Here is a 15,697-nt window from a genome sequence, read left to right on the forward strand (position 1 = left end):
TTGTATACTTGTATGGAAGGAGTTTGAATTGGATACTTGTTTTATTTTTTACTTATGAAATGTATGGATTTTTTTTTTTTTTATAAATGTGTTGTTGAAATAAATGTGTTATTCAAATGTGAGGTTTTAATAATGTAATGATAGGTTACAGGTTAATATCAAAGCCATGAAAAAAAATAAAAACAGAAAATAAGTTTTAGCGACGAATTTTTTCGTCACAAATATAGTAACAAAAAATTGTTTTAGTGACAAAATATTTCGTCACTAAATGTAGCAAAATTTTGTAAGAAATGGTTTTAGTGACGAAAATTTTCGTCGCTATATATGCTTGGATTTTCTTAAAAATGGTTTTAGTGACGAATTTTTTCGTCACTATATGTACCCAAACATAGTTTTAGTGAAGAAATTATTCGTCACTAAATATGATTTAATAAACTAAAGTATTTTTAGTGACGAAATATTTTCGTCACTAAATAGTGTTTTTAGCAAGGAAAATATTTAGTGACGAAATGTTTTTGTCGCTAAAAGTTTTTTTTTTTTTTTTTTAAATCAAATCGGACTTTTAGTGACGAAATTTTTCGTCGCCAGGACTTTTAGTGACGGGGTTTCAGTGATGAAATGAGTTTCGTCACTAAAAGTCCAGTTTTTCGTCACTAAGGATATTTTGTCACTATAGGTCCTTAGTAACGAAAAATTGGACTTTTAGTGACGAATTTTTTCATCACTGAAAATACATTTTGTTGTAGTGTGAGTTTGACTCAATTATGGTATATTAATTCCTCAACTCCTTTACATTTTTGCTATATGGGACTTCTACTTACATGTATATATCTAACAATCTCTCTCTTATATGAGAATTATTGCATCTCCATAAGCTTTGAAACCCCTCTATAGTCTATGAACAAGTCTTACTAGTTTCTCATTATCTATGGGTTTTTTCTTTCACTTGCACACATCATCTTCCTACGTATCTTACATTTAGAAGCAGAGTGCATACTAAAACAATTGTTAAAATTAGGAAAATTATTTTAAGTTTCAAATTTTCATGTGTAAATTATAAATACCCCATTATTTAAGGCGGAGTGTTTTATAAATATAATTAATCCCAAAGTTTCATTTATAAAGATTATAGTGGAAAAAAAAAATTATAGTGAGAAAACAGATCTTGATCTAATGCTAACAAGCTGCCGTGTATTCATTTGTAGTTTTTTTTTTTTTTTTTTGGGTAAGTGTGAATTCAATCAAGTCATTTGTAGACGTCATGTATTTTTTTTTCTTTTCTTTTTTTGGATAAATGTCATGTATCTATCTATCCATCTATTAAATGTACAGTTGTACACACCTACTTGTTTTTTTTGTACCTACGGCTACCAGATTTTGACTACGGAAGGGTGAGAGTGAGTGGAAATATTGGGCGCTTTGGTTTAGTTAGCTTATTGCACCATGTAATATCACTTTCATTCTCTCAAGGGTTTAGAAAGTTCACTTTAAATTTCAACCTTAAATTATTATTATTATTATTATTTTTTTTTTTTTTACCTTGATAGCTTTTACTTCTCACAAGTCACAACACAAATAATTGGCTGATCGCCTGATCCAAATCCACACAAATGACCTACTTAATTATTGTCCTTGTGGAAGTAAAATGTCCTTTTCAAGAAATTGACATACGCAATCTCTAACGTGACCCAGCTTTCAATTCAGCAATCAGCAAAGCATTGCCATGGCGTGCCGGCTAAATAGTTACTCTGACATTCAATGCACACATCAATTGTAGAAAAATTATCTTCATATTTTGTGAGGGGTAATGCTCTTGTACCTTAAGTAAATAAGAAAACTCACATGAATTTCATATGAAGAACATTAGAACCTACTTGTATTTTTAGAACGCTAGGTTGTGTTTGGGATTTGATGAAAGCCAACTTATTTTACTTTTAAACATATTTTTGCTTCTAAAATGAGTCTTATTGCACTATTAATGCGAGTCTATAAATTGTGTAGAAAGCAACTTCTTTTTTAATATAGGCCCATCGCACTGTTGATGAATATTTTTTACCGTAGTTTTAGCACTTTTAGTTTTTTTTTTTTTAAAAAAAATTAGCTAGTTTTAACTTTTTTTTCTACAATACTTCTAACATAAAGTTTTCAATTTCCTCAACTCCTCAAACAACCTAAGGTGGTGTGAAAATGAAGAATTATAACAACCAACCATCGTGCAAGATAACTACTCCAATTAAAGAATCAGAAACTTGACAATGCCAAGTCTTCTTGGTCTTCTTGGTCTTCGACCTTTGAAATATACAAAGCAGGACCGTACAAGCCGGACAGAACAAAAGTTGGGTGGGAGTCATAAAATATTTTAAAAGAAAAATGGGATCAAACAGTACGGCAATCCACGCGGAAAATAAGATGACATTGAAACATTTAACACGTAAAATAAGATGACATTGAAACATTTAACACGTTTACCTCTAAAGTGCGTTTAGTAAATTTTTTTTTGGTTGAAAGTTAATTTATTTATTTATTAGTAAAGTTTAGTTAAAGTACAATTATACTTTAAAAAAAATTTAAACAACTAAAAGAAAAAGGTTTTACCAATTTAATATATATTTTTGGTTTAACACCAACTGATTTTCCTCTTTGATAATTATTTTTTATTATTAAATCAAAACACAAATTGATTTTTGATATAAACAGAATTCGAATCTTATATCTCTTATTAAGAAACTTTATATATTAAACTAACAGAAACCATATCTTCTATTTTTGTTTTGTTTTTCACATTTCAAATTTTCTGGTCAAAGTTGTCAACTCAACTAGATCATGGGAGATGAATATAGTCTATACAGATCTCAAAATGTTACTGCTTGATCCTATCCCTCTCTTCTATCCCCTTCTTAATTTAGCTTTGGTGGATAAGGAGGTGACGAGTAGCCTCGCTTTGCTTTAAATTTTTCTTTGGTTTTTCTTTTTTGGAAATGCTATGTACAAAAAATAAAATAATAAAGAATAAATGTACACAATTTTTCTTTAAAGATTTTTGTGGGGCCCAACAATTCGTGGATCAGGCCCATTTGCCCTTAGAGAGTCCGAGGGCCCAATCCGAGGAAAACTGTGGCCCAAGCTCCATGACGCAGAGCACAGACCAATTTTGGGAGGCAGCCGAGGACAGTCTAGTCCTCGGCAGGCCCATAATCCGCCCAGAATAAAGGGATAAATTCGTAAGGAAATCCAAAATACCTTGGGACGATTACCCTAAATACCCTTCTGGATAAGGCCCAATGCCTGACAGAACCGTACTCTGCAGCTTTATCAAGTCATCCCCAACAATTCCGGGATTAGACTGATGGGACCAATGTCAGTATTTGTAAAGACTGACCCTACACGTGGACGAAGGACATCGAATGCACGCTAGTATAAAAGGAGAAGTAAGTGAATCCAGTAGGGGGGGGGGAGAAAAAAGAAAGACTTCATGAATAAGATCGCCGGAACGATCCATGCACAGAACAGAGAAGGTCCTCCGTTGGACAGCCGGAAAGGATCACAAGGGTCCTCGGATCAAGTCCGAGGAGCCCATTCTCAGAAGTGGCAGCATGGCGGGGCTTTAAACGTTTAGGCCCAGTCCATTTTCCACAGGGATCTTTCTGAAATCCAGACCGGACCATCGCCCCGTGACCAAGCCCAAGCTTTTCAAGCCCACTCTCTACAAATCGTATTGTGAGGGATCTCTCCCGCGTGAACCCAAAAATGTCACTGGGCCGCGCAGGAATCGTGTCCTTACAATTGGCGCCGTCTGTGGGAAAGCATGCACGCTTGGCGCAGGTGGCGGTGGAGTCAACTCTCTACTAAGCAAAAATTCACGGAGCTTCCTCCGTCTCCTTTGACGTGCAGCTGTTGTTCCGACATAAACTTCTGCTAGGGGCTACGCCTTGCAACGCCCATGGCGTAGGCAGCCCTAGGGGCTCTTGGCCTCAAGCCGGCTCTCCCCGCCCTGATCTAGGGGCTTACATCCGAAAAACAAACAAATACAAAAAACAAATCTCAAAAGTTTTGGACAGAACCAAGGTCTTGCATGGTCCTCGGACTCAAACCTATGGGGAAACCAAGCACAAGAGATCAAAATCAAAAGTTTTGGACAGAACCAAGGCCTTGCATGGTCCACGGACTCAAGCCTGTGGGGAAACCAAACACAAAAAATAAATCTCGTAAGCTTTGGACAGAACCAAGGTCTTGCATGGTCCTCGGACTCAAACCTATGGGGAAACCAAGTACAAGAGATGAAAATCAAAAGTTTTGGACAGAACCAAGGCCTTGCATGGTCCACGGACTCAAGCCTGTGGGGAAACCAAACACAAAAAATAAATCTCGTAAGTTTTGGACAGAACCAAGGTCTTGCATGGTCCTCGGACTCAAACCTATGGGGAAACCAAGTACAAGAGATGAAAATCAAAAGTTTTGGACAGAACCAAGGCCTTGCATGGTCCACGGACTCAAGCCTGTGGGGAAACCAAACACAAAAAATAAATCTCGTAAGCTTTGGACAGAACCAAGGTCTTGCATGGTCCTCGGACTCAAACCTATGGGGAAACCAAGTACAAGAGATGAAAATCAAAAGCTTTGGACAGAACCAAGGTCTTGCATGGTCCACGGACTCAAGCCTGTGGGGAAACCAAGCACAAAAAACAAATCTCAAAGCTTTGGACAGAACCAAGGTCTTGCATGGTCCTCGGACTCAAACCTATGGGGAAACCAAGTACAGAGAAGAAAATATGGACAGAACAAGGTCTTGCATGGTCCTCGGACTCAAGCCTGGACTCAAGGGGGAAACAAGCAAAAAAACAAATCTCACAAGCTTTGGACAGAACCAAGGTCTTGCATGGTCCTCGGACTCAAACCTATGGGGAAACCAAGTACAAGAGATGAAAATCAAAAGCTTTGGACAGAACCAAGGTCTTGCATGGTCCACGGACTCAAGCCTGTGGGGAAACCAAGCACAAAAACAAATCTCACAAACTTTGGACAGAACCAAGGTCTTGCATGGTCCTCGGACTCAAACCTATGGGGAAACCAAGTACAAGAGCAAAAATCAAAAGCTTTGGACAGAACCAAGGTCTTGCATGGTCCTCGACTAACCTATGGGGAAACCAAGTACAGAGATGCAAAAGCTTTGGCAGACGGACTCAAGCCTTGGGAAACCAAGCACAAAAAACAAATCTCACAAGCTTTGGCAAGGTCTTGCATGGTCCTCGGACTCAAGCCTGTGGGGAAACCAAGCACAAAAAACAAATCTCACAAGCTTTGGACAGAACCAAGGTCTTGCATGGTCCTCGGACTCAAACCTATGGGGAAACCAAGTACAAGAGATAAATATCACAAGTTTTGGACAGAACCAAGGTCTTGCATGGTCCTCGGACTCAAACCTATGGGGAAACCAAGTACAAGAGATGAAAATCAAAAGCTTTGGACAGAACCAAGGTCTTGCATGGTCCTCGGACTCAAGCCTGTGGGGAAACCGAGCACAAAAAATAAATCTCACAAGTTTTGGACAGAGCCAAGGTCTTGCATGGTCCTCGGACTCAAACCTATGGGGAAACCAAGTACAAGAGATAAATATCACAAGTTTTGGACAGAACCAAGGTCTTGTATGGTCCTCGGACTCAAACCTATGGGAAAACCAACTACTCGTAAGGAAAAACTACATTACGTAGAATTTGGATTCATCTGAGGAAAACTCTCCACTCGCCATTGGGTCAGTTCCCAAATTGCGGGGATTCGCAAGTCTGCTCTTAGATCTGCAGCACCAAGGGAATCGATGCGACGTAGGGCAATACGTCACCTGAGAAACGATTTGAGTTCTTTACCCTCCGTCAACTCCTCGGACGGTACTCTCATACTTATCACAGAATATTCAATTGTTATTTTTGCTAGTTTCCTGAGTTAAACTTGCTATGAATTATCGCCGTAATGTTTGGTAGTGTTGGTACATTAGAATTGATTGGATTATGTTTCAAAACTTCCTGCTCTAAGTATCATTGAAGAAACAAACACAGGGAGCACACCCTTCCACAAAATAATGTTGCAAAAAGAGTAGTATTCAAAATAAGTAGGCAAAATTTCCTTTTTTATTAAAACAAAGAAACAGTACAGCATACAACAAAAAGCTGAAATCAACTTGTGATAAAACTTGCTACATGATAGAAAGGAAAGTTACAAGAAAGCAAGAGAAGGCCGAGGAGGTAGCACAGACGAGAGGTTGGCTACTGCTTCGAGGCCTTGTCCCTTCCCCCATGCTTTCGCATGCCCATAGCTCCGGCAGCAAAGGAGCCCAACTTGAGCCTCACGCCGCAGTGGGGAGGATGCAGGTAGCACAGAGGAGAGGTTGGCTACTGCCTCAAGACCTCGTTTCATCCTCAACGCTTTCACGTGCCCGAAACTCAGGCAGCAAAAGAACCTGACCTCAGGCTAACACCATCTACAAAGAAGATGCAGGGAGCCGGAAGTTGGGAAGCCCCCGCAGAAATTTGCCGGCTACAAGGTAGACAGTGCTGATGGTGGAAATTCCTTCTTCGGACATACCAAAAATCTGGCATGACCAGAACCTGCTTCGGATTTTGACTAAAAGCGTGGGAAACACCCTCTCCCCTCTGTCATAAGGGAATATGTCTTTGAATCTATGCCTGCGTTACCCGTATATCACTCTTCTGAGCCTGAGGAGAACGTGGCGCCTTTGCGGCGGAGAGAGTTTTTCTTCCCCGACCCTCGTCTCAAACATGACTTACTGCGGGAGGAAGCTGAAGGAGGAGACTAAGGAGCTGGTGCCTAGGCAAAGAAACTTGCTCTCTTATTTATTTGAGGAGATAGGGTGGTGGCATTTAATTAGCGCAGCTTCCCAAGGAACGCTACAGACAAAACGTCTCCAGCTCGACTTCCAACAAACCTCTGCAACGACAAGACTAAAGGAGCCTCGTGGAGGTGCACCTCGAACATCGGGACACCCAAAAGCACCGCGTGGCCAAAGACTATGGAAATATCTCCTGATCTGTGGGCCTAGTAAATTCGCGGCCCATGCCCTTGCTACATGATGGCCCACGGACTACGGCCCACGCCGGGTAATAACTAATGCCGAGGACAACCTCCTGCCCGGCCGCGTACGGGATACCTAAGGAGAGGGAATAAAACAGAACCAAGACCTTGCATGGTCCTCGGACTCAAGCCTATGGGGAAACCAAGTATAAAACTATTATTATTACAAGTTATGGACTGAACCAAGGCCTTGCATGGTCCTCGGACTCAAGCTTATGGGGAAACCAAGTATAAAAATTATTATTATCACGAGCTTTGGATAGAATCAAGGCCTTGTATGGTCCTCGGACCCAAACACGGCATCAAGCCTCCAGTTCTCTCCTCGGCCAGCATGGGTAATCATTACTTTTCACTGGTCGGCCTTATTGGGCCAAACACTTATATTAGAGTTATGGCAACATCTTTTTATTATCAAGTATTTTGGTCTTAGTTGTCATCGGTTTAGATACTTTCTCATTGAGCCGAGCAGCATTTACCAATATACAAAAACATAAACGGAATATGCAAAATGAAATAATAAACACTTTTATTAATATAAGAGATTATTACAATGTACAAAAAAGGGCTCAAACAAGCCTATACAAAAGGAGGACTGCTGAAGCAACGATAACATTCGCAGTACAGAGAAGTAAGCAGTCAGGCTTCTTTTAAACTCATCTTCAAGGTCTCTTCAGTCTCTGCCTCAATATTGCTCATATCATGATCAGAACCTTCTTCGGAAAAGGATGAAGAACAAGGGAAAGGAATCGAAGGAGAAGGAAGAAGAATTGAAGGATAAGGAAATAGTAAGGAAGAAATCAATGAAGAAGATGGATGAGGAAGATGGAGGACATGAGTAAAGAAAGAAGAGAAGAAGAGAGAAGAGATGAAAAGAAAGAAAAGGAGCAAAAGAGGGAAAAGAGAAGGCACCAAGGCGGAACTGGTGCTGGGAAGACTATAAGAGGAAGGTGGAGGAGGGCACCAAGGAGCAAAAGAGGGAGAAGCAGAAGCACTTAGCCCCTGCCTCAGCCCTGACTCCTAACACGTTGGTGCCATATTAGGTACGCTCGTGAGGAGCCGGGTGGTGCTGATATTGGGTATTCTCGACTCAGTCACGCCAAGAGTTCGGCGTGGTGAGCCCCTGCTTCGGATTTTGGCTAAAAGAGAGGCGGGACGGATCTTAAGTCTGCGCCACCCTTGCCCTGATTGAGCCATTTCAAGCTTTATCAGAATATGGTGTCTAGAGGAGGGGCATGATTTCTTCATCATTTGTTGCGATCTCAGAAGAATAGAAGGGAGTTAGTACGAAAGTGATGGCCTCCTGCTTGCCTTCTTATAGGAAGAGCAGAACGGATGGCATTAAATGCATTCAACCTTCCCAAAGAATCTGAAGAAAAAAGAGGCGTCCGTTCCACTTCTCCACCTTATCAAATGAGCCGCCGGATATAAATGAGCCTCGTTAAGGGGATTCATTAAGGGCGCGTCTGGGACATCCAAGCGGCAGGAGCAGATTCCGAGCGGATTAAAAGGAATCCCTCAAAAACCGCCTAACTTCCTGGGAAACCGCTCACATAAATGCGGGATCAAGCTAAATGGGCCATATTAAGGGCCCGGGTTTGCCAAAACCCTCATTTCCAATCCGGAATTCGGATAGAAGGGTTTTGAGGGGCTATTGTGGGGCCCAACAATTCGTGGACCAGGCCCATTTGCCCTTAGAGAGTCCGAGGGCCCAATCCGAGGAGAACTGTGGCCCAAGCTCCATGACGCAGAGCACAGACCAATTTTGGGAGGCAGCCGAGGACAGTCTAGTCCTCGGCAGGCCCATAATCCGCCCAGAATAAAGGGATAAATTCGTAAGGAAATCCAAAATACCTTGGGGCGATTACCCTAAATACCCTTCTGGATAAGGCCCAATGCCTGACAGAACCGTACTCTGCAGCTTTATCAAGTCATCCCCAACAATTCCGGGATTAGACTGATGGGACCAATGTCAGTATTTGTAAAGACTGACCCTACACGTGGACGAAGGACATCGAATGCACGCTAGTATAAAAGGAGAAGTAAGTGAATCCAGTAGGGGGGGGAGAAAAAAGAAAGACTTCATGAATAAGATCGCCGGAACGATCCATGCACAGAACAGAGAAGGTCCTCCGTTGGACAGCCGGAAAGGATCACAAGGGTCCTCGGATCAAGTCCGAGGAGCCCATTCTCAGAAGTGGCAGCATGGCGGGGCTTTAAACGTTTAGGCCCAGTCCATTTTCCACAGGGATCTTTCTGAAATCCAGACCGGACCATCGCCCCGTGACCAAGCCCAAGCTTTTCAAGCCCACTCTCTACAAATCGTATTGTGAGGGATCTCTCCCGCGTGAACCCAAAAATGTCACTGGGCCGCGCAGGAATCGTGTCCTTACAATTTTGATAATTAGAAGCAATTCTTTTTCTCATTTTTGTAATAATTTGATAGTTATAAATTACAATGAAAAGGAAAAAGCGATTTAAACCCTAAGTCTTCGAAGTAAAACGTACAATATTATTGAATCACAAGATTCTTAACAATTAAAAAAAAAAAAAAATTCAAAACTCATAGGTGGCCAAGATTTTGATCTAGCGTCAGAATTTTTCTTCTAGTACTATAAATTTTGTCATCCACTAAAATTTTAAAACCAAACAAAAGTTAGAAAGGTGGCAGAAACTATAACAAGGAGACATGCAAAATTTTAAAACGTGTCTCATTATTGTTAGAAGAAAAAAAGGGAGAAAACAACATATTGTTATCCACTCTCATTTTCATAACAAATATCTTCTAAACAGCTAGGCAAGATATGTGATAGAGGGAGTTTATGCCATTTTAGTGTCCTGTGACAATCCTATAAACATTGCATGTGATTGATCATTGCAAAAAGAAGGCAAACCATTGATAATAATTAAAGTTGGACTAGGCTCTAGAGCACATGGCTTTGTTCTATATTCTTTTGCAGGATGGCTGTGTTATATCTTCACCTCATTAATCTTTTAATGCTTGCCATAACCTCATAGTTTATTTGCTAAGAGTTTTATAATTTAGTGATATTGTCTGCTGTTCTTTACAAAGAAAACTAGAGTTCACATCCCCACTCTCAATTGTATTTACTATTAGGTTATTAAAAAAAAAAGAGTTCATTTTATAACTTGTGGTTAGGTTTTAAATGCAACAAACAAAATATCTAACTTATAACTATTCACATTAAGTTACATGATGAATTATTTGTAACCTTTCACTTATTATGGTAAGTTAATCTGTAGTCATTGACTCAATTTACTCTCTTTTCTTCATGAAAGTAGAAAAATATTTATGGTATTTTAATTCTTTTAATGAATAAAAAAAATAAAAAAATAAAAAAGTGAGAAAATACGGATTTAGCCAAAAAAAAAAAATGTTTTGTGACATGGCATGATTGATTGGACAATAAATGATAACTTATGTGTTTAACTTTCCTAATTGGACATTAGGATATGAAATTTAAATGTTACAAACTACTTTAATAATGTCCCTTAAAAGAAAAAAGAAAAAATCTCATTTACAGCATAACGAGATATTTTTTCATAAAACAAAGGTTTTAGTTAGTTCAACTAGTAAAGTTTACTGTCGTCGAATAAAATATTTGGGATTCCAATATTCAATCCCCACTTACAAAAAATACCAATTGGTATTTTGGTTTAATGATAAAGTGCAATCATAAAAAACAGATCATAAATGGCTGCAACTCAAAAAAAAAAAAAAAAAAAAAAAAAAAAAAAAAAAAAAAAAAAAAAAAAAAAAAAAAAAAACCCTCTCCATAAATAATCGTTCTAATAGTATGCTGCATGCATATCCTGCTTTTGTCAATCTTGTTTTTAGAATTTAGAAGTGATTCACAATTGAAGTTGCTTACTATATCGCAAAGGAAAAGAGCAAGACATTTCACCTATCAACCTGTCATGACTGAAAATGATGCGAGACCAACAACTGGTTTTTACTGTACATCATGTTCAAGCCCTGTGCCAGTATGCAATACGTTCATATAAAGGCAGAACAAAGAAAGGGGCATCTTATCTGCTGACAGACTAATGCAACCTCTGGTGCATTGGCCCTTTTTGTGTGAGAATATGTTACCAGGTCATACTTCACACCAGACTGGTGAAAAAGTTGAAGACCCATCTGACAAAAACGCGTTAACGACTTGAGGTTTTATTTTTTCCTCTCTGGATTCACATCCGACGTCGGCCAGGTTTAAAGCACAAATGGGATGGCCCATAAACTCGTGGACACCAGAGCTATTCCCTGGTTCATTCCTAACCATCCATCTTGCCCCAATACAATTTAGAACGAGAACCAGCAATGGAATCTCAATTTTATTGTCAGTTGAGTTCTTCACTGAAAGAGTGAACATTTTTAAGAACTGTACATATCCAATTTATTCCTATCACGGTATCCAATTTATCCACAGTATCCACTCCTTTTAACACGTGACTGCATCAATTTCATAGGGAGAATAACAAGGATGGATCCAAATCCATTTATGCAGCTAATATAAATTTTCCAGATATTGAATCTCAATTTTATTGTCAGTTGAGTTCTTTAATCAAAGAGCAAGCATATTAGTAGAAATCATCCATGGAATGATAGGAGTTGGACATAATTACAATGTCATACATTCTTGGTTCTATGAAGAACTAATAAGACAATAGTTTAGAAGAAAAGAGGAGTGATAGGGTGTAGGAAATCGAGAACATCCATCTGTTTATCATTTTGCTGCATCTTGCATCTTTAAAAAACATGGACAGTCACCAGCAAGTAACAATACAAGTGCTACTGCACCAGCCAGCCACAGAATTTCAGTACTGTTTACAAGACATGTAACACAAAAACCACCAGCATTGTTCACTTTTTGAGTACCATGCAGGGCCACGCTCATCCAAACTCAATATCGTATTTCAAAACCATTAAGATTAAAAACATTCAAATGTACTGTGTTAGTTGCTGGTGAAAAACACCAACATTGTTCTCTTCCCTTCTATGAGAGACACATTTCTGAGAATCCAAATTGAAGTTGGCATAGAGATGAGTTTCACAATGGAAAATTCATTGAGTGAAAGAAGACAACATGAGTTTTAATTTTTTAAGTTTTATTTTAAATACTAACAGAACTCTTCAAGCGCCAAATTATTCCTCAGGTGTGTGTAATTACCCAGTTCCCCACACACAATCCCTTGGGATGACACCATGATGCTGGCTAGAAGTTCTGAACCCAAGACAACACATATGCTAACTGGCTTTATAGTATATCTACTAATTTTGCACCTCTCTTACTGATTCAAGACCTATGAGACTATGTCCAGGAATGATGTTAACCAAATCTGGCCTTTCCCTCTCCAGATTTCAAAATCAAAAACTTATTTTCCCCACCCAACAAATAATACAAAAATATTTTCCAATCCTCCACTATCCATGACCCTCAGTCAGTCCCACAACTGCGGATGGTATGATTACAAAAACATCATTCTGCAACAAGCTAACAAAGAGGTGCCTACAACATTGTTTCCAATTGTACATAACACTTCTCTAATTATTGCAAGAATAAGAACACCATTATTTGATTTGTTTAAATGTAAATATAAGCATTCCAAAAGCATGTTAAGTATCAAAACCAGTAAACGTAATGCAATAAGAATCTCCTGGAAAAATTTTGCATCAAAAACATTGATTAATAATATTTACCTATTTGAAAAAAAAGATTATTAAGTACTCCCGGAGTATCATAAATACATACTCCCCCCTCTCACATGAATGGTGGGACCCACCATGAATTTAATTAGTGGGACCCACCATTCATGTGAGAGGAGAGACTGCATTTATGGTACTTCGAGAGTACACAATAATTTCTTTGAAAAAGCTTCACTGTACAAATGTCAATTGCAAGTAGATATGCCAGATTCAAACTAAAGTATCATATGAAAGATGGCAACTTAATCACATAGATATGCAATGCACCATCCCTAGGAGGAAGAAGAAGTTGGAAGGCCATAACAGATGCACACACTGAAGAGAGAGGGGTGAGAGAGATTTTGAAGGCTATTAATGAAAATCATACAAGGCCATTTTTCAGATGTCAATAACACCAAACCGACGACCACAAAATGAACTCACCAAGCAGCTAATGTATATACATACATATCATGTAAATTGTAATAAACCTTCATAAGTTAAGTTTAAAAGGCAAAACAAATTACCAACAAAGGAGAGCGATGATCACAAAAACACCAATCATCAAAAGAAGATTCTTCAAAACATTATCAGCATGCTGTCCTCGATGGATTGGCTGTGGGAACCTGTGGGTATGGCCCCCCTGAAACGTATTAAACCCATAGGGATAACCAGAAGTCTGCCCATACACAGTAGCATCCGGGAAGCCCTGAAACTGAACATTGAATAAGGACGGAATCAGACCACCAAAAGCAGTAGCCAGTGTGAAGTTACCAATCCTCGCAGACGCCATTGGCATAAAACCCCCTACCAATCCAAACCCATAATTACTAAAGTTAAACTGATTTGGTTCCGGGGGAGGAGCAGTTGCAGGCCTTTGACCAGCCGGGCGGTTAGGAATGTCAATACCCGGATACGACTTTGCTCGTGGGTCAGTCTGTGTTTTGCCCCGTCCATATAGAGGAACCAATTTTTCCTCTTCTACGATTGCCTTGCAAACCGGGCATTCCTGGGAATGAGAGTGATGATGGAGCCATCTGTACAGACACGGCCAACAGAAGAGGTGACCGCAAAGTGTCACAATTGGGTCCTGAGCTAACTCAAAGCAGATATTGCATTCAAAATCCCCTGCATCATTGGCATTATTGCCCGAGCAAGACGGGCTTTGGGGTGGCACACTAGTTGATTCCCCAAATCCACTTGTCATCTTGAAAGCTCAAAAAAAACCACAAACTTTTAAAAGCCTGTATTGACACAAACCCAAAAAATCAACACCACAATGCTACAAGAAAACCCCAAAACCAAATAGCAGAAAAGACAACAAAACACAAAACAAAAACCCTGATTACAATAAAAATATCAAATCTATATAAGTTGTCTAATCTAATCAAACCCACCTCAAATACCAAGAGAATTAGCGATCATCAAAATAAAAATTTTAAATCTGGAATCAGATAAAAATCAGAAATTAAAAACAAAACGAATCAAAACCCACCTCAAATCTTAAAACCCTAAATCTCTTACGTCCAGCAGATATCAATCAGATGAAGTAAATTTCCGATTCAAACAACGCAAAATTTTTTTTTTTTTGGCTATAATTCCTAATTTCGAATCCTATTATTATCACAGGCAGATCAAATAATTGAGATTTAAAAACTAGGGCAACGAAAACAAATAAACAAAAATAAATAAATTTTTTTTAAAAAAAAAAAAAGCAATGTAAAGATTGAGATTGGAATAAAATACTGACCGCGAAGCTGGATTAGAGAAGAATTGGTATTCATGAGAGACCGAGTTTGGAAGAACTACGGAGTCTCCGCAAAGACCCAAATGTGTTTTTACTTATTTTTAGGTTAGGTAAAGACGACGAGACAACGTGGAAACTTCCAGATTCTTTCGATTTTTTTTTTCTTCTATATTAAGTCTACGTGGTTGCGGAGAATTTGGATTCGGGTACCGCATGTTCTGACTGAGTATTGCAACGAATAAAATGATTTGTACCGTAATTTGTGCACGAGGTAAGTTGTGAATGATAAAGACGTGTCATTGTATAAAAAAGGAAAAGGTTATAATTCAAAATTGACCTCCTAAGTTTCGACTTTTGTCATTTCAATCTTTTAACTGTCAGTTTTGTTATTTCAGTCTTCTAAACTTCAAAATTTTGTTAATTCAGTCCTCCGTTACTCCTTCAGTTAAGTCCTACCGTTAACTACACTAAAATGGCGCCAACTTTTAATTTTGTTATTTCAGTCATCTAAGTTTCAAATTTTGTCAATTCAGTCCTCTATTACTCCTTTCAGTTTTGTTATTTCAGTCTTCTAAATTTCAAAATTTTGTTAATTCAGTCCTCCGTTACTCCTTCAATTAAGTCTTATCGTTAACTACACTAAAACGAAGCCAACTTTCAGTTTTATTATTTCAGTCCTCTAAGTTTCAAATTTTGACAATTCAGTCCTCTGTTACTCCTTTAGTTAAGTCCTGCCGTTAACTACACTAAAACTGCGCCGTTTTGGTGTTTCGTTTTTTCTTAATTACTGAAATACGTTAATTAAAAAAAAAAAAAAACCAAAGTGGAACAACGTCCCCCTGCCCCTAAAAATCAAAGATTGCCACGGAAGATTCTCACACTTTGGAGTTCTTGCAGCTTGCGTTTGGGCATGTGGTGTGGGTTTAAATTGGAAAGATCATGTTGTGATTGACAAGAGGTATTTTAGGCCTACTAAGGTTGATAACCTTAAGGGAGATGCAAGCAAAGCTAAGAAAATTCTTGGTTGGAAGCCATGATCAGCTTGGGTCTTTCCAATTTTTGCTTCAGATCCGCAACAATGGGGTTTGGAAATGATTCTATTTAAGGGTATCTTAGAGCTGATATAGTTTTCAATTCAGTAATTTATATCGATGGTGTTTTTAGAT

At 38.8% G+C, this 15,697-nt stretch overlaps 1 protein-coding gene across 1 annotated transcript; it reads right to left on the minus strand.

Annotated features, from left to right (window-relative positions):
- Positions 1–11,625: 11,625 nt before the first annotated feature.
- On the minus strand, positions 11,626–14,729 carry LOC115950923 (E3 ubiquitin-protein ligase RNF185-like). The gene is made up of 3 exons (XM_031068199.1): positions 14,535–14,729; positions 13,312–14,028; positions 11,626–11,922 (listed from the first exon to the last, which is right to left on the minus strand). The coding sequence occupies exons 2-3, from the start codon at positions 13,989–13,991 to the stop codon at positions 11,826–11,828; spliced, it is 777 nt and encodes a 258-aa protein (XP_030924059.1). The 5' UTR covers positions 13,992–14,028; positions 14,535–14,729; the 3' UTR covers positions 11,626–11,825.
- Between the last annotated feature and the right edge of the window lie 968 nt (positions 14,730–15,697).

Source organism: Quercus lobata, chromosome 6, assembly GCF_001633185.2.
Source record: "Quercus lobata isolate SW786 chromosome 6, ValleyOak3.0 Primary Assembly, whole genome shotgun sequence".
NCBI classification, from domain to species: domain Eukaryota; kingdom Viridiplantae; phylum Streptophyta; class Magnoliopsida; order Fagales; family Fagaceae; genus Quercus; species Quercus lobata.